Source organism: Mastomys coucha, unplaced genomic scaffold (assembly GCF_008632895.1).
Source record: "Mastomys coucha isolate ucsf_1 unplaced genomic scaffold, UCSF_Mcou_1 pScaffold12, whole genome shotgun sequence".
In the NCBI taxonomy this organism is placed as follows: domain Eukaryota; kingdom Metazoa; phylum Chordata; class Mammalia; order Rodentia; family Muridae; genus Mastomys; species Mastomys coucha.
In genome coordinates this window covers 27936548-27962049 of record NW_022196894.1, presented here as the reverse complement: position 1 = coordinate 27962049, position 25502 = coordinate 27936548, and the positions used below count along the sequence as shown (strand labels likewise).

The window sequence follows — 25502 nt, the reverse complement described above, 5'->3', positions numbered from 1 at the left end:
TGAACATCACAACATGAAGGGACTGTATTAAAGGGTCACAGTATTTAGAAGGTTGCTCTTGAAGCACTGCTCTTGAAAGAAAGAGGAATTAATTTGATGGACAAATATCATTGGGATGGGTTTCTGTAGGGAGGGTTACAGGTCAGGAAGGAACCTGTAGACCAGGCTGGCCTTGAACTCAGAAATCCGCCTGCCTCTGCCTCCCAAGTGCTGGGATTAAAGGCGTGCACCACCACCGCCCGGCAAGTGATTTGTAATCTTTTGTTTTTGTTTGTTTTCGAGACAGGGTTTCTCTATATAGCCCTGGCTGTCCTGGAACTCACTCTGTAGACCAGGCTGGCGTCGAACTCAGAAATCTACCTGCCTCTGCCTCCCAAGTGCTGGGATTAAAGGTGTGTGCCACCACTGCCTGGTAAGTCTCATAGCTTTTAAGGCTTGAGTTTGATGTCGTTAGTAACTAACTGCTCTGACAGTTGGAGTAGTGGGGAAAAGTGGCAGTAGCCCTGTGTCAGAAGAAGATGGAAAGAACAGTCAAAGAAAGCTTAGTGGCTTGAGTTGGCTTGAAGGATTAATAGGAGTTCTCAGACTAGGTTTGTGAAGGCATTCTTGGTAGAAAGATTATTGTATAGAGAAGAATGGAGTCAGGAAGTTGTAGAGCAATTTGAAGAGCTACAGATTGTGCTTATTCATTGTGAAAGGGATATAAAGTTTCTATGATAGCTGTTGGAAAGTGGCAGATTGTAAAGGTCTTGTAATTAGTTTTTTACTTTGGACCCCACTTCTACAATGGTAGAGAAAGAAATATATATTTTGTATTATGAGACTTTAGACACTAGCTGGAGAGCAGTGTTTTAATTTTTTTTTTTGTTTTGTTTTTTTGTTTTTTTGCTTTTTCCAGACAGGGTTTCTCCCTGTATCCCTGGCTGTCCTGGTACTCACTCTGTAGACCAGGCTGGCCTTGAACTCAGAAATCCCCCTGCCTCTGCCTCCCAAGTGTTGGGATTAAAGGCGTACACCACCACTGCCCGGCTTTAATTTTTTTTTTTAAACTGCCATTTATCCATTTTATATGAGCAGGGAATCTTTTGAAATGCTTTGGATGTATTCTCACTAATTTGGGAAATGACATTGCAGATAGTGACAAGCTATTAAGACTTTATACAGGAGAAGTAGAGAGGTCATAGTTGGTTTACATATAGATGTGAATGAAGAAGACTTGGAAAAGGAATTGGAGCAACTTCTGTGGAGATAGGGCTGGTGAGGTGGAGTGAGAAAGGCTAGAAATGATGCCCAGTTGGATGTAGAAGGTGTTAAATATCGGAGTCTAGGGTGACTGGTAAATTTCTTGCTTTAAACAAATCGTTAAGGAATAGAATGAATTGAAAAATTTGAGGGACAGGATATTTTGAAGAAAGGTTGAATTTTAGTTGTCTGTAAAAAAGGATGGAGAGGTTCAGTCTGAAAATGAGAGATTAGTGCTGAAAACTGATGGGTGGTTGCTGCTAGACATTCCAGTAGTGCTACACTTTGTCCCCAGTGACATAATCACAAAAACAGCCCTGGGGACATTAACAATTAAGTGATCATTGGAAGTAGGAGCTTGGTAACCTGTCTACTTGCCTTTCTATTTAGGCTAGTATAATGTAAACTACAGTTAAGCAGAATTGTGTTGGGTAGAAAGGGGATCTGGGGGCCATCTTAGAAGCGTGGTTACTGCTTTTCTCATGAGTAAATGATTCAACTTTATTTGTAGCAACAGTTGGTTTAGTGGATCTTTAGAAAATAAGCCTGTGAAAAGATATGTATGCCAATGTCATTTTTTAAAAAAGTTATTGGTAAGGGTTTTTAATGTAGTTTAATCTCATGCTTGCCTTTCTTCTCTTTAAAAAGATACTACGTAGGCCTAAAATTGTGTTTGACGATCCAGTGGTATATTGCTTGCCTGGTGTGGGTGAGACCTTGGGTTCAGTTCCCAGCACCTCAAATACAAACTATAATGGAGGTATCAGTAGTTTTGTAGATGCCCATGAAGGTGGTTCCTAAGCTAAAATATACCTATACAGATTAGCCTTCTCTGGGACTCACAGTATAGTCGGGGAGATCTGCCTGCTTCTGCCTCTTGAGTGCTGGGATTAAATGAAAGCGCCACGATACCCTGTACTCCCCCCCACCCCAAAAGCATGTTCTTGCTATGTAGCCCAGGTTGTCCTTTGCTACCTGAATATATTTCTATAATATTCATAGACTACAGTTATTTGAGGTCTTTTGTACTGCATTGAATCAACATAGCAGATTTGGAATTGAGAAAAGGAATAAAGCAGAAAAACAAACTCATATAATTTTTAAAGTTCACATAAATAAGCCAGGCATGTGTCTTTAATCCTGGGAAGCTGAAGCAGGAAGATGCAGAGTTAAGGGCCCATCTGTCTGTTCTAATCAGATCTTACTTCAACATACAACTTTCTCCTTCCCTGACACACAGTTAACCTGATGTTATTAGTTACAATTGTTAAATGTGCAGGGTTGTATCTTTTGTAAAGAATAATTTCCTACTAAGTTCATACTTCTTTGTGATTGGGCCTTCAAATCAGCAAGCCTAGAAGAGTGAAATATGAATCATACTCTAGTAAAGATCATGAATGAAACAAATCTTGGTTTTTTGAAAGCGGTGCAGTAGTGTTGTAATGAAAGTTTTTGTGTGTGTGTGTGTGTGTGTGTGTGTGTGTGTGTGTGTGTGTATCTGAGGTGCTGTAAGTGTAGGTTGGGTTAGTCTAGTGCTTGACTAACATGCAAGAAATCCAGACTTTTAAGCCTCCCTTCCCCCAATCCACTCCGTAAACCAGGCACTGTGGCTTGAGGTAGAGTCAGGAGGACCAAAAAGATTTCTGGGGTTTCTATCTCCCAAACATACTGAAGATTTAGGAATATAATCCTCTGGAAAGTTTTCTTATTTTCCTTGTCACTATTCTCTATTCACACTTTCTAGCCCTGCTCTTCTTGTCCACTCTGTTGCTGTATTTTGAGTCCTTTCTGTGCATGCTACTACTTGTTGACAGTTCTACTGTAAGGTAATTATTTAAAATGCATTAGTAATTTAAGACATGTACTTACTACTAACAGTGTACATACATCAGTTTTGAGAAATAAGAATACCAATTTTGAGCATTCTGTACACCCATATATCCTGACAAAAACAATAACATTTAAAAAGCATTCCAGTTTTAGCTGTGGTAAAATGGAAAATAGCAGCCTCAGAATTAATGAGCATTGTTGGTGATTGGTTGTAATGCTTTGATTTAATTGGGACCTTGTCTTCAATTGGGTTTTGATGGATCAATAAAGAAGCCAGTGGGGGAGAGATGAATCAGTGGTTAGGAGCACTGACTGCTCTTTCCTGAGTTCAATTCCCAGCAACCACATGGTGGCTTAAAACCCTCTGTAATGGGATCTGATGTCCTCTTTCCTCTAATGTGTCTGAGGACAGTGTACTCACATACAAAAAAATAAATAAAATCTTAAAAAAAAAAAAGATGCCAGTGGATAATAGCTGGGCAAAGGGAGATGGGGTGGGACCCTTAGATTTGTGCAGGCTAGGACTGAATAGAGGGGAGTGGAGAGGAGAATTGCCAGGTTTCGGAGGGAGACAGATTTAGAGCTGCAGAAGGAAAATCATCCAAATTGTAGGTGAGAGGGAATGTGGGCCCCAAAAGGGCTTCCCAGAAGGAACAGGGCAGCATAGATTTAGAGGGTGTTGAGTCAGGAGTACCAGAGGGAAATCTGTGATAGCTGGGCAGAGGATTAGAACTGCCCAGCCTTTGAGCTGGCTAAGGCATTTCAAAAATAAGATAATGTGTGTGTGTCTTTTATTTTCCAATCAAAGGTGGGTGACTGGAATGTGTGACCTGATGGGAGCACAAAACTAATTTCACCACTACAGAGCATTTAGATTTAAATCATCAATTTAAATGTCAACCAAGTTACTAGTGCTTTTAGTTAATGGTAGTATAGTTTTAAGCTGAAACTAATTTGCATTAAATGGGAATATCTTTCATTTATATTATTCAAAGAAATCCGTAACCTTAAATCTGAATTAAACATTTTAGTTTGGAGTAATTAGACTCATATGGCAATTTGCCTTGTTTACATTGACAATTATTGAAATTCACTTTATTGTATTCAGTGTCTCTATTATATTATTTCACTTTTGCTTGTTTTAAAATAGCCTTTTGTTTCAGTGAGATTTTACTTTCAAACCTGCTGTCACCACCCTCAATGGGACTAGGAACACATTTTACATTTAATTTTGCAGAGGAACTTGAAGTATATGGTACTGGTGACCCTTACTCTACAGTACTTTAAAGACTTTGTTAGTTAATGATAACACTTTGGTGTACATCTTTGAGACAGGGTTTCACCATGAAATCGTGGCTAACCTACACCTCATTGTGTAGACCAGGCTGGACTCAAACTCACAGTCTAGAGTGCAACAATCAAAGCCGTGCCGCACCATTCCTGTCTCTTTGCTTGTTTATAAACACGCATATGCAACTTTTGATTGCTACAAAAGTTGCATATTAGTCATTTCTTTTTTTCTTGTATAGAGCTATCCTGGTCTCTTATGATTTGACTCATTTGTCTTTCATAAGCTATTTATACATTCTGTTGGCACACATTACACACATTTAGATTCTAAGGGGCTTAGGTTTTGTTACAAACAGTACAGTAGGATATGTTTTGCCCATACATACTTAGTATAGATAACACATGCCATGAATATTATTAGATTAGATATATAGATTTTAAATTTAAAGATGCTGTCACTTGGTTTTCTAAAAAGATAGTATAGATTTTTTTCTTCATTCCCTTTCCCCTTTATTTTCTTGGTGAATCAAACCCAAGGTGTATACTTTTCATTGATCTGATTAAGAGGCAGGAAGGAACTTATGTAGCCTAGGCTGGTTTAAATTTGTGTTCTTCTTGCCTTAACCTCCCAAGTATTACAAGAATGCACCACCACTTCTAACCCAAAATCTCTTTTCATTTTTCTTCTTTTTTTTTTAAAGAGCAATAAGCACTCTTCTCTAAGATTTTATTTTTATTTTATGTGTGTAAGTATACTGTTGCTGTTGCTGTCTTCAGACACACCAGAAGTGGGTATCAAATCCTTTTTCAGATGGTTGTGAGCCACCATGTGGTCACTGGGACTTGAACTCAGGAGGATCTTTGGAAAAGTAGTGCATGCTCTTAACCGCTGAGCCATTTCTCCAGCCCCTTTTTTCATTTTTCTTTTTCTTTTTCTAAGATTTATTTTATTTATTTTATGTGTATGTGTACATTGTAGCTGTACAGATGGCTGTGAGCCATCGTGTGTGGCTGCTGGGAATTGGACCCAGGACCTCTGCAGGGCCCACTTGCTCCGGTGTAATTCACTGCAGCTGTCTTCAGATGCACCAGAAGAGGGCATCAGATCTCATTATGGGTGGTTGTGAGCCACCATGTGGTTGCTGGGATCCGAACTCAGGACCTTTGGAAGAGCAGTCATTACTCTTACCCCGAGCCATCTCACTAGCCCCCGTTTTTTTTTTTTTTTTTTTTTTTTAATTTTAATTTTAAAGCGACAGTGTCTTACGTAGTTTACCTTTTTGGTTTCAAAAGTCACTATGTAGCTGAGGATGGCTTTTTTTTTTTTTTGGTTGAGACAGGGTTTCTCTGTATAGCCCTGGCTGTCCTGGAACTCACTCTGTAGACCAGGCTGGCCTTGAACTCTCAGAAATCCGCCTGCCTCTGCCTCCCAAATGCTGAGATTAAAGGCATGCGCCACCACCGCCTGGCGTCTTGTTATAATTTTAAGTTAATCTACAAGGTAGTGAATTTCATTATTTGTGTGCATGTACACACACATATACTTTGTTTCATTAGTGTCCCTCCCTACTACCCTCCTCAGAATCTCTGTATTATGGTACACCTTGCCTGTTTTTTTTTTTTTATCACCAATTTAATGGCTAAGTGTTCTACCACATAGTTTAGGCTTTATTTATTTATATTTTTGGTTTTTGAGAGGGTTTTTGAGCCCTGATTGGCCTTGAACTCAGATTGCCTATCTCTGCTTCCGAGTGCTGGGATTTTTAAAGGCATGTGTCAATCGTTCCCAGTCTTCATTATGGTTTTCGTTGCATATCTTACCTCTCTCAGGACATACTTCAGATCTCCTTACAGTTGGTGTGAGCCACCATGTGGTTGTTGCAGGACATACTTCAAAAGCAACCCCTTTTCATATTGACTGTCAATTTGGTGTATAAGCTCTACATCTTATCTCTTCTAATCACTGAACATTTTATTCAATTCCAGCTATTCTTTTTCCTTAGCAATATTGGATTGCCACCTACAGGTAAAAGAATGCAACAGCAGGTTGTTCATAGTGCCTATCTATGCTTTGCTTTACCTTTTTTTTTTTAGAGTCAGGGTCTCTATATAGCCATGGATGTCCTGGAACTTAATATGTAGACCAGGCTGGCCTTGAACTCACGGAGATCTACTTGCCTCTGCCCCGAGTGCTGGGATTGAAGATATTCTGTCACTACATTTGCCTGTGTTCTTGTAAGGCAAAACTTTTTCATGGTTGAATCCACCTTAAGGCATTATTTTACCACACTTGTATTATATAGTGGAGAGGTTGAGATCAAGATAAGTGAAGGGTTACTCTTAACAGTTCTTAGTGGATTGTTTTCTGTGGACAAGTTAAAGCTGATACTCTTCTGTGGCCTTTCATTCTTTTGCTTTGGAGGGAATTTAAATTCCTTTCCTTTCCTTTCCTTTCCTTTCCTTTCCTTTCCTTTCTTTTCCTTTCTTTTCTTTTCCCTTTTTTTTGGTTTATCCAGACAAGGTTTCTTTGTAGTCTTGGCTGTCCTGGAAATATGGAAATAGGTCTGTAGATTTGCCTGGCTTTGAACTCACAGAGATTTACCTGCCTCTCAGCTTCCCCAGTGCTGGGATTAAAAGTATGCACCACCACCATGTCATTCATTCATTCATTGACAGCATCTTGTCTCTCTGTGTATAGCCCTGGCTGCTGCACAATTCACTATAGAATGGGCTGACTTTGAACTCTTTCAGCATCTCCCGAGTGCTGGCATTAAGATATATACCATCACACCCCATTTCTTCTGCTCTTAATGTGATGATGCACACTTGCTTACTTAGTTCTGTAGATGAATTCAATAAATAAGAATTTGTAGCCAGGCTGTGGTGGCATAGGCCTTTAATCCCAGCACTCTGAAGGCAGAAGCAGGTGGATCTCTGAGTTTGAAGCCAGCCTGGTCTACAGAGTGAGTTCCAGGACAGCCAGGGCTACACAGAGAAATCATGTCTTAAAGAACAAAATAAAGAATATGCTGCTACCTATCATATTTGTTTTATGGGATATTAATACATTTACTCAGCTGAACCAAAACATAGATAAGAAAGAAATTTAACTATGTAGCTTGATGGTAGAGCACTTGCTGAGCTTCTGTGAGTTGTGAGTTGTGAGCTTCCCGGGTTGTGAGTTGTAGGCAAGCCTGTGCTACAAAGAGGCTCTATATTAGAAAAACAAATCAAATAAAAGGCAATGTGGTTGTTAAAGAAATAGCTTTTTAAGATGTCAAAAGTAAAATGACATCAGCTGAGATCTAGGCAGAGAGTGAAGATTTTAGGGATTTTAGGAACATCATACAGTCTTTCTGGTAAAATCACCTAGCCTTTTGTCTTCTTACTTCAGCCCAGAGGATGGTTACCACCAATTAATTACACACTGAGTTTTGTTGTTGTTGCTTTTGTTTGTTGGCTTTTTCCCTCCACAAGACAGAGTTTCTCTTTGTTCTGGTTTTTCTGTTTATTCTGGTTTTTCTGTACTGACTCTGTAGACCAGGCTGGTCTGTTGAAGCGCCTCCTCCTTCTGCTGGGATTAGCTCCCAGAGTGCTGGGATTAGAGGGAGGCCCATTACTACCCACTTTACACATTGTCTTGGATATCAGAGGTACTTTTCTTTCTAGGCTGTTTAGTCCTGGAAGTTGTAACTCTTTCTGTCTATAGGGTAAATCTGTTTTAAACTCTTGGCTGCTGTAGCATTTTTCATAATGGATAAGAATTTGAAATCTATCTAGTCATTATAACACTTTGCTCTTTGAACATGGATTTCAGAAATGTCACATACATGAGAAAAAAAAATGAGTCTTCTAGAGCTTTAGTGACTTGAATAATTGAAATTGGTTTTGAATCACTTAAGTAGACTTGGAAGTTTTTAATCCAGATCACATGAAGTAGAAGATGAACTCTAACTCCCTATTCAATTGAAGAGACCTTCACTTCTTGATCCACTTAACCTCTTTCCCAAGCAGTAGCATTATAGGAGTGTACCACTATTCCTAGCTTTATTATTTTTTTAAATTAACTTTTAGGTTAGCATACAAATAATAGTTTAAGTATAGTGCTTTCCTCCATGTATCATCATTGTCTCACTCCCTCACTTTCCCCACTCCCCCTTCCTTCTTAAACAGACATTTAAAAAATGCAGACTAAACTGTATATAGTACGGCATATGCCTATCATCCCAGCACTCTGGAGGTAGAGGCAGGAGGGTCACATGTTCAAGGCCAGCCGCAGTTGCATAAGGAGTTGAGGGGCAGCCTGAGTTACATGATATTATCTTAAAATCCTATAAATTTATTTATAAATAAATAAGTAAACAAACAATCCAGACTTTATTAGATAAACTATTTTGTCTCATGAGGACTTTTTTTTTTAATTTTATTTATTATTATATGTAAGTATACTGTAGCTGTCTTCAGACACACCAGAAGAGGGGGCATCAAATCTCATTACAGGTGGTTGTGAGCCACCATGTGGATGCTGGGATTTGAACTTAGGACCTTCAGAAGAGCAGTCAGTGGTCTTACCAGCTGAGCTATCTCACCAGCCCCCACCCCCCCTTTTTTAAAGATTTATTTGTTTTATGTATATGTACACTGTAGTTGTCTTCAGACACACCAGAAGAGGGTGTCAGATCCCATTACAGATGATTGTGAGCCACCATGTGGTTGCTGGGATTTGAACTCAGGACCTCTAGAAGAGCAGTCAGTGCTCTTTAACCTCTGAGCCACCTCTCCAGCCCGAGGATAGTCTTAACCATTTGGAATACCTCTTAAGTAAAAATGCTTATTAAAAAAACAGCATATAATAAAGTGATTAAAAAACAGTATAGGCTAAACTCATTCTTTATGTTAATCCCAACATGAAGAATTATATTGTGTGGCCTAATTATAACTTATTTTGTTATACCTCTCATGTTGCTCTATAACATAGAAAAAACATACTATACAAAGACTTCACTTGACAAATGTAAATAGAGTCTTAGATTGGTGTATGTTGGACACAATAGTCTTCCTTAAGCCTAAACACAGAAACAAAAGCATGTATTTTAAGAGAAAGTCTAAGATGGGAAGTGATAAAGTGGGTATTGAGTAAACCTTTGTTAAAATGAAGCTGGTATCTTTGTAAAATTTCCACGTATTCATTAAGTTATATTATGTCATTTTATTGTTCTGTTAGGAGCTGATTTGAAGTTGAGTTCTGTCCTCAGCACTGTCAACAGTTTGCTTACTATGGCTGGAAGATTAAGATTTTGTTACTCTTTTTACATAGGTATTTATATAGATAGTAAGAAGTAAGATAATGATTGTTCCTTGGGCATATAATTTTTTTATTAGATATTTTCTTTATTTATATTTCAAATGATATCCCCTTTCCGTTTACCCTCTGAAAAAAAAACCCCTATTCTCTCCCTCCCTCCCCTCTCCCCCTGCTCACCAACCCACCCTCTCCCATTTCCTGGCCCTGGCATTCTCCTACACTGGGGCATAGAACCTTCACAGGACCTAGAGCCTCTCCTTTCATTGATGACCAACTAGGCCATCCTCTGCTACGTATGCAACTGGAGCCATGAGTTCCACCATGTGTGCTCTTTGGTTGGTGATTTAGTCCCTGGGACCTCTGAGGGTACTAGTTAGTTCATATTGTTGTTCATCCTAAGGGGCTACAAACCCTTCAGCTCCTTGGGTCCTTTCTCTAGCTCTTTCATTGGGGACCCTGTGCTTAATCCAATGGATGGCTGTGAGCCTCTACTTCTGTATTAGTCGGGCACTGGCAGAGCCTCTCAGGAGACAGGCTCCTGTGGGCATATAAATTTGGAATTGTGAGTTTGATGTGGGTGCTGTAAATTTGAAAATCTATGCCAGTTGTGATATTTGTTGATGCATCCTTAACTGTGTCGTTTGGTTTTTAGCTGGGTGAGGTGGTAAATGCTTATAATCTCAACACTTGGAAAGTTAAGGCAAGAGGTTAGAATCAGCTTAGGCTATATGGAGAGACCTTATCTCAAAAGAAGGATGGTTAAATGTTTATTTAAAATGTTTTGTTTGTATATGTCACACAAATATGGGGAGGCAGGCATATAAATGCCACAGCACATATGTGGAAGTCAGAAACAACTACATAGGACCAGCCTAGGCTACTTGGGAGACTCCACAAAAGAAAACAAAATAAAATACTTAAAATTGCTGTGCTTAAAGTTTTACTTAAGTTACTGATGACCCTGTAAAGCACCTTGTGAAATTAATCCTTTGGGAATTCTAGGCAGCTTTAAAATTTTTCATTTCACTTCCATTTTGAGATAGCTTCAGACTGACCTTGAACTCATTATTCTACCTCAGTCTCCTGAATGCTGAGATTACAGATATATCCACATTTGAGTCAGATGAACTATTACAGTATTACGCTCATGGAAAGCAAAGATGTCTAAGATATTTGGGGAGTTCTCTGCAAGTTGATGCCAGGTTGTCTTGTTTTAGGAAATAAGCTCTGATCAGCTTCTAGAACAGACTATAGACTAATTTCAATATTTCTTAATAATTATGGTATATGGGGGGAGGGTGGAGTAAGCAGTATGTTAAACTTGGTGACTTATTTCTGATAGCTTCACTTTATCCTCCCCTGCCTTTTTTTTCTCTGGATGAAGTAAAACCATTTCATTATAAATTCAAGGAAGGGTTTGGTTAAGGACAATAGCCTAGCCCTTTTCTGTTTAGATAACATCAAGATTCAGGCATGCACTGTAGGCCGGAACTTGAGTATGCTAGCAGGATAGGATTTATTCAAATAGGAGTTCTGCCAGTGACAAAGAACAGAAGGGTATATCTTCTAAAACAATTCAATTTTACTGAATTAAAAAGTCCTAAATTTTAATATAATAATCATTCTAAAGGAACTTAAACAGAACCAGTATTTAGCATAACATTTTAATATTTGTATGGATTTTTATGGTTTTATTTTATATGAAGAGCCAGCTTTTGAAAGCTGATGTATCAGCATCAGAGAAGAATAATGATATAATGCTATTGGTAAGAAAAAATTCTTTATTTTCTGTGATGTAGAAATTGACTTGATTGAAAAAAAAAGTACTCTAGCAAATCATGAAAGTGTATTTTCAAAGCTTCTTAATGCTTCAGACTTCTTAAGATGTGTGACGGAAACATTTAATATGCAACTTGATTACATTTGTATTAAGATTTTTATATTGCTCTTTGTCTTGATGGAATCACTGAAATGTTAAAAGTTTACTTACATAAACATTTACATTTAATTATACCTTTATAATATGAATGTTTTAAATGTAAGCACAGTTGGATTGTGAGTTTTCCAAGTGTATTTGAAGTGTGGTTAATTCTTGGTAATTTTCTGTGAGGTGTATGATATATTTAAAGTTAATGATAATGGATAATTTTTAGAGCATTTTTATATTTAAATTAATTTTATCATTTTGATAACTTAGGCTACAATTTGTTAAGCTGTTACTTTTGTCTTAAAGCAATTGACTTGTAGAGAAGTAGTTCTTATATAAAGAGCTGCAGTATAATAGGGTCAATCATTGTTGAGGAAAAAGTATAGCTTGTCCTACCCACTAAATTACCAGATGATAATTCAAATTGGAGTATTTCTTGCTATGTTTTTTAACTGTTCAGGATCTTGGGAATGCATTCAATGTTAGAATAAGGTCAACTTGTTAAAGAAATTTAGGGAAATATTTTTTTTAAATAGTAAACAGGCTCAATTAGAGCATTGAATTTTAATGGCAACTTCAGCTAGTCATACTGGTTCATTTCTATAATCTCACAAAAGGTGGGAAAGGAGAGATAGGATGAGAAAAGGGGAGGGGGAGAGAGGGAGGGAGGGAGGGAAGGAGGAGTGTCAAAAAGTTGGGCCTCTAGTCAGCATAGTAAGCCCCAGGCTAGCCAGGGAAGAGGTTAGAACTGATAATTTAAATGTAACCGGCCATTGATATTTGTTATATAATTGCTAGGACTCTGCCAGGTACTAAAGTCTGAGGTGCTTAATCATTTATATAAAGTGGTAGACTATTTGCATTTAACCCATGTTTATTCCTTTGTTATTCATGACAAGAAAAAAGTGTACATGTTTAGTACTGATGCTGTCTTCCCATTTTTTTTTTTTTTTTTTTTTTTTTTTTTGAGACAGGGTTTCTCTGTAGTGCTGGCTGTCCTGGAACTCAGAAATCCACCTGCCTCTGCTTCCCAAGTGCTGGGATTAAAGGCATGCACTTCCACTGCCTAGCATTTCCCAAATATTTGTAATCCCTGTTGGTTGAAAACTCTGGAAGTCTCCTGGGGACTGCAGATACAGCTCAGTGGGAGAACACTTAGCTGTCACACATAATTCCCTAGACAGGCTTCTCCAGCACCTCAGAAATAATGCTGGCTGGTTCTGCAGTGACAATGGCCAGTCCTTGACCGTCCACTACTTATGACCATAAAACTCAGTGTGCTTCATTAACCCATACCTACTGCAGTTTTGATATATAATAATTTAACTTCTGAGAGAAATAATCTTTTTTCATCCCTTAGCTTTAGGGGAGTCTTATTCATCTACTTTGAGCTAAAATGCTTTACAGAACTAAATTCACTGTAAAGCATCCACCAGCCAGCAAACCATCTCACAGCCTTTTGGGGTAGTGTGTGAGGTGGGGAGAGGAAGAGTTAAGTAGTTCAGACACCTCAAAATCATGATTATCCTGCCTCTGCCTCCTGAATGCTGGGGTTAGAGGTATGTACCACCAGATCTGGACCTTAAGAGATTATTGTGCCTAACAAATAATTGCCAAATGTGCTACATCCATAATAGTAATTCCTAGCCAAAGTTTTGTTAGGATAGTGCTCAACCAACCCAGTGTGACTGAGCAATCCTCTGATTGTACCTTACTCAATGTTCTTTCATCCTATGTCTAGGGTGAAAATTCACTGAGTTCACTGACAATTACCCAAAGAGATAACTTAAAGGGGGAGAGGAAGAGATTATCAAAGAATTTATAAAATGTAAAGGGCGGCCACTTTTCTTGCCAAGGTAATAGAAATTAAAGTTTAGCTTTGGCCAGGTGGTGGTGGTGTACAATCCCAGCACAGAGGCCAGCCTGGTCTACAGAGTGAAATCCAGAACAGCCAGGGTTACAAAGAGAAACCCTGTCTCAAAGAACCAAAGCAAATAAAAAACAAAAACAATAAAAATTTGTTGAAACTGTCTTACTATGTAACTCTACTATGTAAAGCATGCTGGCCTTGATCTCACAGATCTGCTCTCACCTTCCAAGTGCTGGGCTGAGATTAAAGTTGTGAGCTACAACACCTGGTATACTAAAGGGTTTTGTTTTTGTTTTTATAATAATTATTCTTTGATTTCATACCCATGTCTAATGTGTATGGATCTCACATACCCATTGTTTCCCGTTGTCTTCTCATCTCCCACTTCTACAGAACATTTTTTTTCAGCAAGCTTTCATGCTTTCAAGTTCTGATTTTATTTTGCTATTACCAATTAAGTTTAATTAGGGTTGATCAGGTAACTTACTGGTGACTATTCAACTGAAGAAATGGACTTTTCCCCCCAGCAACCATTAATTGCTAATAGCTCCTCCAGGATGGGGATATCATAAGCCCCCCCCACCATAATGAAATATTGATGGGCCATATTTGCTATTGTGAGTAAGTGCAGCTGTCATGTCATCTGTGGAGGACAGTATCTCACAACTTTGTTTTTTTCAGCCCCCTATAAGTCCCATGATGTTCTTTCAGCCTTGGAGAAGGTGAAATAGATGTCCTAAGTGTTTAGGGCTGAACTCTCAACATTTATTCTTCAGTTACGAATTGCTTTACTAACTGCAGATGTTTCTTTGTCTAAGAGAGCAGCAATAATCTATGGATATAAAAATAAACAATTGAAGGTAGTTTGGACAAAACAAGAACAATAGGTTCGTTACCACAGGGTCAGAGACTTCCCCAGCCATGGGCATTAGTCCAGGTTTACAGGTCAAAGCATGATTTCCCTCCTGTGTATTGAATCCCAAATCCAATCAGAAAGTGGTTGGTTATGTACATAACAGTCATGACCCTATTGTACCCGTGAGGATATTTTGCCTGACAGGTTGGTATTGTAGCACACAGTGTATATCTGAGTTCAACTATTTTTTTTTTAATTATCGCTGGGCAGTCATGGCAAATTCCTTTAATCCCAGCACTTTGATTTTTTTTTAAGATTTATTTATTATTATATGTTAGTATACTGTAGCTGTCTTCAGACACCCCTGAAGAGGGTGTCAGATCTCATTACAGATGGTTGTGAGCCACCATGTGGTTGCTGGGATTTGGACTCAGGACCTTCGGAAGAGTAGTCACTGCTCTTAACCGCTGAGCCATCTCTCCAGCCCTGTGAGTTCAACTATTGATAGCTTTTCTCCAGTAGCAGCTTGCAGAGCACCTTTTGGCAGTAGGAAAGCTATTCACGGGGGACAGTTTCTAGCTCAGTTCCAACCTGATTTCTCAGTGTGTGGTGTCATCAGCAGTGGGGTTTTAGCATCTAGTTCTGGTGGTGGCCAAGATCTGTTTTTAAAGAAAGCCAACATTTGTTTCTTTTCCTGCAGTTATCTTCACCTATTGTGTAAAGCACAGCACCTTTCAAGCTGCTCTAGAAATGGACAAAGAAGAAAGGAAAACTATCAACAAGGGTCAAGAAGATGAAATGGTAATTAACTTTCATAATTTTCTAGGGAGTAAAAGGATACAATTAAAGAAAAACCAACCAACATAGGCTGAGGGATAGCCCAGTAGTGGTGTGTTTGTCTACCTAGTATACTGAGGCTCCAGGTTTGATCTCTAGTGAGATACCCACTCAGAACACATAAATCAGAATCTCTGTATCCTGGCTAAGGGTGTGTCTGTGCGCTCGCATGTGTGCTTGTGTGTGCACGTCACATGAATGACAGAACTTGAGCAAAGTCTACTTGGTTCCAAAAGTTTTTGTTCTCTTCTTCCTCCTCTTCCGCTTTCTTCTTCCTCCTCCTCCTTTCATTACTTTTTAATTTTTTTCTTTTATTGAAAATAGATTTTTTTCCATTCCATATATTCTGATTATGATTTCCACTTTCTCTATTCCTCCCAGTTCCATCTACTTCTTCCATTTGGATCTATCCCATTTTTGTCTCAATAGAAAACAAAAAAGCATCTGAGGGATAATAATAAAGCAAAATATTATAAATAAAAAAAAAGAAAAACAACTAATAAGAATAGGACAAAACAAGCAGAAGGAAAAGAAACCAAGGGAAGGCGCAAGAGGTAGCCATAGACACAGAGACACGTGTCTGCCATCCAGGAACCCCATAGAATCACAAAACTGGAAGCCATAGTATATATGCACAACCTGCAGGACAAAAAGAATAAATAAAAGTTTTTTTAAAAGAAGGAAACTAAAGGCCGGACAGGACATTATGAAGCAAGGAGCCTTCAGAGGTGCTGATGAGATTGGTTTTATTGGTCTCTGCTGCTGAGTGTGCAGTCTACTCTTAAGGTGGTTTGTTTCACCAGGGTCTCACTTTGTTTTTCAGGCTGATCTAAATAACACTCTGTTGCCCAGACTGGTCTCAGGTTTATGGTAACCAATCCTGCTTCAGCCTGAGTGCTATTGTGATGTGAAGCACAAGCCATCATACTCAGTTCCCCTTTCCCCTGTAAAGTGATAGCAGTTGGGGGGAAAGACATAGTTTTGTATGTGGTGATTTAAAATGTTGTTAGCTAGTGTTAAAGTATCCCAGATGAAGGAGTCAGTCTGCCTGTCTGTCTGCCTGCCTGCCTTTCACTGTCTCTCTCTGTCTCATCTCCCTTTCCCTCCCTCTCAAGCCCTCTCCCTCCTTCCCTCCTTGGGACAGGGTCTCTTTATATAACTCAGACTATCCTGGGACTTGTTATTGAGACTAGGTCTCCCTAGTTTTGAGAGTGCCTTCCAGGTGCCACCACACCTGGCTGTGTAGGTACACATGTGCCATGTGGTGGGTATCAGAAGACAACTTTTAGGAGTTTTGTAGGTTTTAAAAGTTGTTTGGGTTTTAGTCATTGAACTCAGGTCAGCATGTATGGTAAGCACATTTAGTCTCTGAGACATCTTGCTGGTTCCCTAAGTAAAGGTTTCTATTTGTGGTTTATAAAGTTGAAAATTCAGTTCAATTAAAACAAAAACTCAGGCTGGAGAGATGGCTTAGCAGTTAAGAACACTGACTGCTCTTCCAGAGGTCCTGAGTTCAATTCCCAACAGCCACATGGTGACCCATAACCATCTGTAATGGGATCTGACACCCTCTTCTTGTGTGTTTGAAGACAGCTATAATGTACTCATATATACATAAAGTAAATTAATCTTTTTAAAAAAACCAATTGGTAGGTGAAGTGGATACCTTAAAAATAATCAAAGAATAAAGTTTTCTCCTTGTTACATAGTTTAGGCTGGTTTCAAACTCATGTTTCCTCTCCTGTCTTAACCTCCCAAGTTCGGAGATTATAGGCATGTATCACCACCATGTCAAATAATAAGTTGTAATATATCTCAGATGTTGCCATGAGATAAGTAATTTCAATTGCTGGAGATTTATACTTACATAGGCCTTTAGCAGTTTGAAATGTTATATTTGGCAGCCCTCATGGGTGAGAATGCAAGAATATTTAAATTAATTTGAGTTAGAGAGTAAGGTTAATCAGTTAACGTTGGAACAATTTTCAAGTCACTTAAAACAAACAAACAAACAAACAAAACCTATCCAAATGTAATGTGCTAGGCATGGAGATGCATACTTTGTAATTCTACATGCAGGAGGCAGAGAAGCAGGAGGATCATGAGCTGGAGGCCAACTTTGGGTGCAATCACTTATGTCTATGTGAGACCCTGTCTCATGGCAAGCACTTTAGATGTCTGAGCCATCTCAACAGTCTAAGACCCTATCTCAGTCCATCCATCCATCCATCCATCCATCCATCCATCCATCCATCCATCCATCCGCCCACCCAGTGAGTCAGTCAGTGAGTGCAGTGTCATGAAACAAGATGTAAGTAGAAAAACTGGTGAAATCTTGAGTAATTGATAGTATAGGAGCACTGTGTTTTTAACAGAAGCACCAGATGTTAGGGGTCAGGGGAAAGTGGATGGAAGGGCTCTATAAGAAACACTGATATTTTTATAGTTTTCTGTAAGTCTAAAGTGCTTACAGAATAAAAAATTTATTTGAAAAAACTACCTCGAGACTTAAGCTTTTAAAAATGAAATGATAATTACATTTTTACAAGGAATGAATGGGGCTGGTAAGTTGGCTTGGTGGGTGGTTAAGAGCACTGGATGCTCTTCTGGAGGATCCCGGTTTGATTTGTAGCACCTACATTGAGGCCTATAACCATCTATAACTCAGTTTCAGGGGGCATCCAATACCCCTTTTGGCCTTCAGGCATTGTACACACATGGTGTATAGACAGAAGGCAAAATACCCATGCATATAAAATAAATATATATATATATTTGTTTGCTTATTAATCATATATGCTGTTAGTAGCAAAGAATTTATACATACCTAAGAATTTATAAATACATAACATGATAAATTTTTGGTTTTTCGAGACAGGGTTTCTCTGTGTAGCCAGGCTGTCCTGGAACTCACTCTGAAGACCAGGCTGGCCTCAAACTCAGAAATCCACCTGCCTCTGCCTCCCAAGTGCTAGGATTAAAAGGCGTGTGCCACCACCGCCTGGCAACAAACTTTACTATTAAAATTGTACAGTGAAATTACTGAAAATAACATAGGTAAATTAGCAGTTGAGAAAATAGTTTATATACAAAGGAAATAGTATGTAACGGAGCAAATTTTAATTTATCATTTGCTCATCTTGTGATTGCCATTTTTGTGCAGGAGATACATGGCTATAACTTATGCCGCTGGAAGCTTGCCATGGTTTTTGTTGGAGTGATTTGTACTGGTGGTTTTCTCCTCCTCCTTCTCTACTGGATGCCTGAGTGGCGAGTGAAAGCCACATGTGTTAGAGCTGCAGTTAAAGACTGTGAAGTGGTGCTTCTCAGGACGACTGTAAGTCCATGCATGTATTTACTGGTATCTGATTATTCAAGGAGTAAAATAGTGGCTTTGTATAAACTGTTTAGAATAAGTAGCTGAGACTTTATTGCCAGAACATGGTAAGGAATGTTTAATATTTTTAAGTATGGCTTTGATGGCTCTGAATTCTGTTCCAGTGATTAGGCTAAAAGGAGTCTTAAAGGTGATGAGGCTGTTCTCTTCGTGACCCACAGTGTTAGATCCTTAGTTGTCTTTTAAGGTCCTGGCCTTTAGGATTATAGCCCATACCCCTCATTAACTTGGCCAGCTATTGAGTGTGATATTAATTACATCTCAAGCAATTTGTTTAGAACCTTAATTGGAAGCATTCTTTAAGGGGCTGTAATATTTAATGTTCAGTATATATGTGATTAAGGAATTGTGAGCTTTTATAGAATCTATTGATAGTTTGTATTGGTAAAGTGTGTCAAAGTTGAGAAATTTTTCATGCTAAATGAGTATGAAATAATACTTTATTAGCAAGAAATGACTAAATTTGTAAATAATAGCATTTACATAAAAATATAGGCAGTTATTTAGTATGCATAATTAACTGACCTTTCTCCCTTTCTTCTAAGGATGAATTTAGAATATGGTTTTGCGCAAAAATTCACTTTCTTCCTCTGGAGAATCAACCAAATTTGAATGCAAAATCTTTAGTTAATAAGGTTTCTAATGGCCATGCTGTTCATCTGACTGAAGAAAATAGATGTGAGATGAATAAATACACACAGAGTCAGTCACAACAGGTACTGTGATGGAGTGTCCAAGCTGTGAAAAACAGTAATTTACATTCTACATTATCAAAGATACATTATAATTTTATATTTGCAGTTACTGCTTGAAATAAAATTACATGTTTTGTAAAATACCCATCACTAAATAAAACTTTGGGGTTTTTGCTTTTTTGTATTTTATTTTTTGTTTTTATTTTTTATACATTCCAACTGCAATTTCCTCTCCCTCCTCTCCTCCCAGTTCCTCCTCCAAAAACTTTAGGCTTAATCGAAAGTTTGTTTTATTTGATATATAAGCCTTTTGATGTAATGTTATTGTGTTCTACAGATGCGTTATTTTACCCACCATAGCATAAGATATTTCTGGAATGATGCCATTCACAATTTTGATTTCTTAAGGTAAGTATCTTTAGTTTGTTTGGAATATGTTATGAATATTTCTAGATGTTTTAGTAAAAGTGGCTATATTCTAATGTTAACACAAAATCAATACTTTATTCACTTATTAACAACTCTAGTGTTATTTGAAGTTTCATTAACCATTTTAAAGTAAGTCTCACCTGCAACTTGTACCTTGGAGAATTTTACATAAAATTTAGAAGAAAACTACATACAGTGGTACATGCCTGCGACCCCAGCAGTCAGAGGCTGAGGTGCATGAAGAATTTGAATTTACTTTGAAGCTTAGGTTTTCAAGTCTTTTTTTTTTTGGTGTTTAGTTTTACTCTGGTTTTGGTATATACTGGGCTGAGCTTCTGGGACTCAACACATGCTAATAAGTGGTGACTCTTAGCCATCCCCAACCTCTATGCTTTTCTCTAGAGTATCTGAATTATTTCTTACTGTGTTGATAGTCCTATCCAGTTGTACTCAAGAATCATGTAACATATACTTAGATGAGAAATGACACTGGCAAATGTTATCTTTGGGTAGGACAAATTGGAGTAATCCCTTATTTTGTTTTATTTGTGTGTGTAGGGATCAAAGTTAAACAAAAACTTACTATGGTTTAGACTTTATTTAAAAGGTGGAGTCTTGGTATTTTGCTCAGTTTGTATCCAATTTTCTCCTGATTATTTTAGTCTCCTGAGGATTCTGTTTTGCTATTTTTCACTATTTGGAACACTCATTAAATATCCTTGCTCAAGAATGCCAAAGAAATTTGTAATTCTTAACAGTAAAAACAAGAATCAAGAACATTTGATACCTGGAATGCTTACCTAGAATACTAAAGAATGTTCTGGAACTGTTCAGTGATCATTTCTGGTTCTAAAGTTGAAGTACCAATGCTTTAGGGAAAAATTCCAATGTCCTACAGGCTTGTTAAACACTTTGTTGCTAGTCCCTCTTTGTACTGCATTCTGGAGAAGTCATCAGCTCTGGTGGAAAGAATGTCTAACATGCTTGTTGTGTGGTCTCTTGTCAGCCACTGAAACTTGTAAAATATAAGCCTACCATAATAGTATCAACAAATTGTAGAACTTAGCTTTCCTATATGTAAAATGTAGAGAATAAGTAGAATTAATGTGTTTAATTCTCTTTGCTTTAGAGTTGTTTGGCTGGTATCTATTAAAATAAGCATAATTATATTTTGGGGGTAAAGCAGATATGCTAGTTGAATCCTAGTTAGAATTGTTCTAGGTCTTAGACATTTATGACCATAAATTCTGTACTTTGAAATGTAGTACTCATGAAAGGACTTATTGGTGCAACTTTTGGAAGAAATGAATAGTAAATAGTAAATCTTTAGTTTTGAAGATCTCATTAGTCACACTTTATCTTAAGTTTTATTTGATTGTTGACATAAGCTTTGGAAACTGTTAAAGGATGGAGCTGCTGTGTATGTTTATTTATATAGTATTTAGAACCATGACAAATGTAGTGGATAATTTAGTTGTGTTTGAGATTTAAGCTATTGGTTGTTTTATATTAAGAATTTGAGATTTTAAAATTCTCAGAACTTCTGCTTTTTGTTAAGAATTTTTAAGAAGTTTGTAAGGAAGTTACAGTTTTAGAATCAAGCATATAGCAAAATGAGGCATTAATAAATTTGGATATTTTAAACTTTGTTTAAAGTAAAAACTTTGGATTTATTTAGGGGACTGGATGAAGGTGTATCTTGTGCATCAATTTATGAAAAGCATAGTGCAGGACTGACAAAGGGGATGCATGCCTACAGGTAACTTTATCCACCTGAAGTAGGTCTGTTCTCAACATTCCTAAATCCACAAGTGCATACAGACACTTCTGTCCCACATAATGTAGGTACTTAAATACTACATTCTGTTAGTTACACCTTACTGATATTTTGAGCAAAACTCCCTCAGTGTAAGAACTATAAAAAATGTTAAAGCTGATAATCCTTTACTATTTAACCAATTCTAAGATGCAAATTTCCCCACCTTTTCCTGTCTCTGAAGTTGGGATGTATTGTGTGGTAGAGTGTTCTTGTCAGTAGCACATAGTGGTGTAGTCTGTAAATTAGTAACACGTTAGATTTTCTGATGTGAAAATTATAAGCCTGCACTGGCATTTCCCACATGAAACTGTAAACTGGAAGCCATGCTTTTTTTCCCTATTTTTTTTTTTTTTTAAGTATAAAAATATGCCAGTGTCTCACAGGCAGGTGGATCTCTGTGAGTTTGAAGCCAGCCTGGTCTGCAAAGTGAGTTCCAGAACAGTAAGGGCTATGTAGAGAAACCCAGTCTCGAAAGACGAACACATTGCCAGTGCATTGCATATTTTAAAGATAAATATAGCTTTTTATAATTGAATTGGAAGTTTTTAAAAACTGTTCTAACAGCTTTTTCAATGTTTAAAAAATTCATTCAATCTTAGCACCTTATAAAAGGTTACAATTATAATAGTATACAAAGTATACTATTACATAAGATTAAAATGAAGAAGTTATGGTTTTTAGAGGGAGCAGAGCCTTTCTTTGGCTTGGCAAATACTTTACACTGACCTATGCACATCCTCCTCCCCTTTTTTAAATGAGGCCTTTTTTTTTAAGCTAAATTTGACCACACCCATTATATTGCCAACTGTTGATCTTGAATTTGCTTCCCAAGTGCTGGGCTTCTAGGAAAGCACCAACCACATCATGCTTGGTTTATAGAGTTTGGAATTGAAGCTAGGGTGTTATGTGTGTTTTCCAGCTACTCTGACAGTGGAGCAGCACTCTCAGACTCTGGAAATTTTAAGAAAATGTTTTCTAAAAGATTTAAAATGTGCAATATTTTGAATAAACTTCTTAGTAAAATATTCTTGCTAGAAAGAAGTAGGATAACTTTTGTTTTTACAAAAGTTAGTTAAATCTTAAAAAAAAATTGTTCTGTTTGGGGCTGTGTAAGATCTCTCAGTGGTTAAGAGCACTGACTGTTCTTCCAGAAAACCTGGATTTGGTTCCCAACACCTATATGGCAGCTCACATCTGCCTGTAAATCCAGTTCCAGAGGATCCAATGCTTTCCCATGGCCTCATTGGTTATTGCATGCTTGTGGTACATAGACACATTTAGGCAAAATACCATGCACATGAAATAAAAATGAAATCTCAAAAAAAAAAAAATTCCCTCTGTTCAAGAAGAGAACCGTAGTTGTGATGGCTTGCACCTATAGTCCCAGCACTTGGAAAGTAGAGACAGGCGGATTCCCATGAGTTTGAAGGTAACTTGAGCAGTATATAAGTTTCAGGTTAGCCTTCACATAATAAAGTGAGCCTTTTGCTCACATGGTTATTAATTTGTAAGAAAGATACTTGTGGAGGGCTCAGTGGTTAAAAGCACTAACTGCTCTTCAGAGGTCCTGAGTTCAATTCCCAACAACCACATGGTGGCTCACAACCATCCAGTCCCCTCTTCTGGTGTGTGTACATACATTAAATAAATAAATAAATAAATACACCTTAAAAAAAGAGAAACTTGTCACACAGAAAATGGGAGTCTAAAGGAAGTAAACCACTAAAAATTTGATTACCACTGTTGACATCTTTGATTTAAGTAGTGTAGCTAGCTATTTTATTTTATTTATTTATTTAGGTTTTTGAGACAGGACTTCTCTGTGTATCCCTGGCTGTCCTGAAACTCAGTCTGTAGACACTGTTGGCCTCAAACTCAGATCCAGCTGCCTCTCCCTCCCTAGCACTGAGATTAAATATGTGAGCCACCATGACCTAGCAGGTTGGTTTATTTATTTATTTATTTGTTTGTTTTTAAATTTTTTGGTTTTTCGAGACAGGGTTTCTGTGAGTAGCCCTGGCTGTCCTGGAACTCACTAAGTAGACCAGGCTGGCCTCGAACTCAGAAATCCGCCTGCCTGTGCCTCCCAAGTGCTGGGATTAAAGGTGTGCGCCACCACCATCCGGCTAGGTTTTTTATTTTTAAAAGCAGAGAATTTTATAGTCATGGAACAAGAGATTTTAAAAACATGAATCTAAGAATGATTGGCTTTAACCTTATCTAACATAATTCTCCTCAATTATTAATACAGTTACTGCATTTTTCTGTCATAGAAAGTTGCTTTATGGAGTAAATGAAATTGCTGTGAAAGTGCCTTCTGTTTTTAAGCTTCTAATTAAAGAGGTAAGACTTTGTATATAACCCAACAAACAGTAGATCCATCAATTTGGAAAGAGTCATGTTTAAGAAGCTGTTCTTAGTTTTCTGCTTCTTTGCTTCATATTTTACTTGGAAAGTAAAAATTGAAAAATTCTTGTCTAGTAGAAAAGGTATGAGTATACATTTTGTATTATATAGATTTCTTTTGTGTCTCTCATCTATATTGTGTCCTGTCTAAGTGTTTCTGACTTCTTGCTCCCTTGCTTCTTTCACTTCACATAGTATAGTACTGGAAACTTGACATTTGTATTATGGTCTGAGAGGAACCATGTTCGTTCTTGCAGTGAGGATTAATTTATAACTGCCTTGGCTGTGTGAATAAAAGATTAGGAATATGTATGGGAAGTTGGTGAGTAACTGCCTGGCAGAAAGACTTGCCAGCCTTTGTTCAGGTTTTGGCTATAGATGAAAAGTGGTATTGGGTGGATACTTTACTAGAAATAATGATTTCCCACCACTTTCTTAGCGTAGCCATTTGGTGCTGTCAGTAAGCATAGGTACAATTAAGACATTTAGGAAGCCTCATAGTTTGAGAGGATCTTATTAAGCAGCTGGCTTTTTTTTTTTTTTTTTAAGAAAACATTTCTACCTGCTACTACTTACATGGATAAAGTTGGAATCATTTTTTAATATTTCATTTGGGTTTGAAGTAAAATGGTTCTTTAAACATGAAAATGCTTTGAAAAGCACAAAGCAGCTGTCGAAAAACACTGGGAAGTAATTAAGAAAGATGAAAATACCATTTTATAAATCTCACTATCAGGGCTTTCTATCTAGTCTTCCTTTTATTCAGGATTAAATCACAAGAAGTTCCCTTTGAGAGAGCAAAGCAGCCCGTTATCACATATATTTTTTTTTCTGTTCTTTAAAGCAAGTATTTGTTTAATGTTTTATGTTTTAGCCCAGAGCATAGAATTTGTTACAAATAAATTTACTTTAACAAAGTATAATACAGAACACGGACATTTATACGGGGTAGCTTTTTCTAGTTGAACCTGTTTTTTGAGTTTCGTATGACTAATTAATGTAAATAGTTTAAGCTTATTGGATTAAGTTTTAGTGTTTAATGGGAAGAAAGAGTATAGAGCCTTCGTTTAAGAACCCGGTTGTTGACTTCTCCAGTATGTGGTGGGAAATCCATATGTTTACACATCCTCCTCCATTGTTGACAGAGCTTTCTTTTTCTTCTTTCTTATTAGGTTCTCAACCCATTTTACATTTTCCAACTGTTCAGTGTTATCCTGTGGAGCATTGATGAATACTATTACTATGCTCTAGCCATTGTGATTATGTCAATAGTATCCATTATAAGTTCACTATATTCCATTAGAAAGGTAAGTTAAAATTTATTACATATTTCAGAAATATATTTGCATTTTTAATAATTTGCAAGGTTTGTAGAATGTATAGTACTTGGTATAAAATATACTTATTGTTGTATTTGCCTAAGTACACATACACACTTCCTTCTTTTTGTTTATTTGTTGAAACAAGGTAGCTAAGGTTGGCCTTTAATCCTCCTGCTTTTAACTTGACCTTTGACATAAAAAAAATATATGTACTAGTGTTTTGCCTGCATTTACATCAGTGTACCACATGTGTGCCTGGAAGACTAGGCAGTGTTTG

At 37.4% G+C, this 25502-nt stretch overlaps 1 protein-coding gene across 6 annotated transcripts in view; it reads left to right on the top strand.

Annotated features, from left to right (window-relative positions):
* Positions 1 to 25502, top strand: part of Atp13a3 (ATPase 13A3) — a 74282-nt gene that overhangs the window by 8947 nt on the left and 39833 nt on the right. For 3 of the 6 annotated variants that reach the window (XM_031363583.1, XM_031363579.1, XM_031363580.1), the window contains 7 exons: positions 15021 to 15121; positions 18321 to 18494; positions 19100 to 19270; positions 19587 to 19657; positions 21357 to 21437; positions 23771 to 23840; positions 25076 to 25210. In XM_031363583.1, the coding sequence (XP_031219443.1) occupies positions 15071 to 15121; positions 18321 to 18494; positions 19100 to 19270; positions 19587 to 19657; positions 21357 to 21437; positions 23771 to 23840; positions 25076 to 25210 (753 nt within the window). In that variant the 5' untranslated portion in view covers positions 15021 to 15070. Of the gene's footprint in view, positions 1 to 9184; positions 9680 to 13429; positions 13451 to 15020; positions 15122 to 18320; positions 18495 to 19099; positions 19271 to 19586; positions 19658 to 21356; positions 21438 to 23770; positions 23841 to 25075; positions 25211 to 25502 lie in introns of those variants that run through there. The other 3 variants (XM_031363582.1, XM_031363578.1, XM_031363581.1) reach the window with 3 other exon arrangements.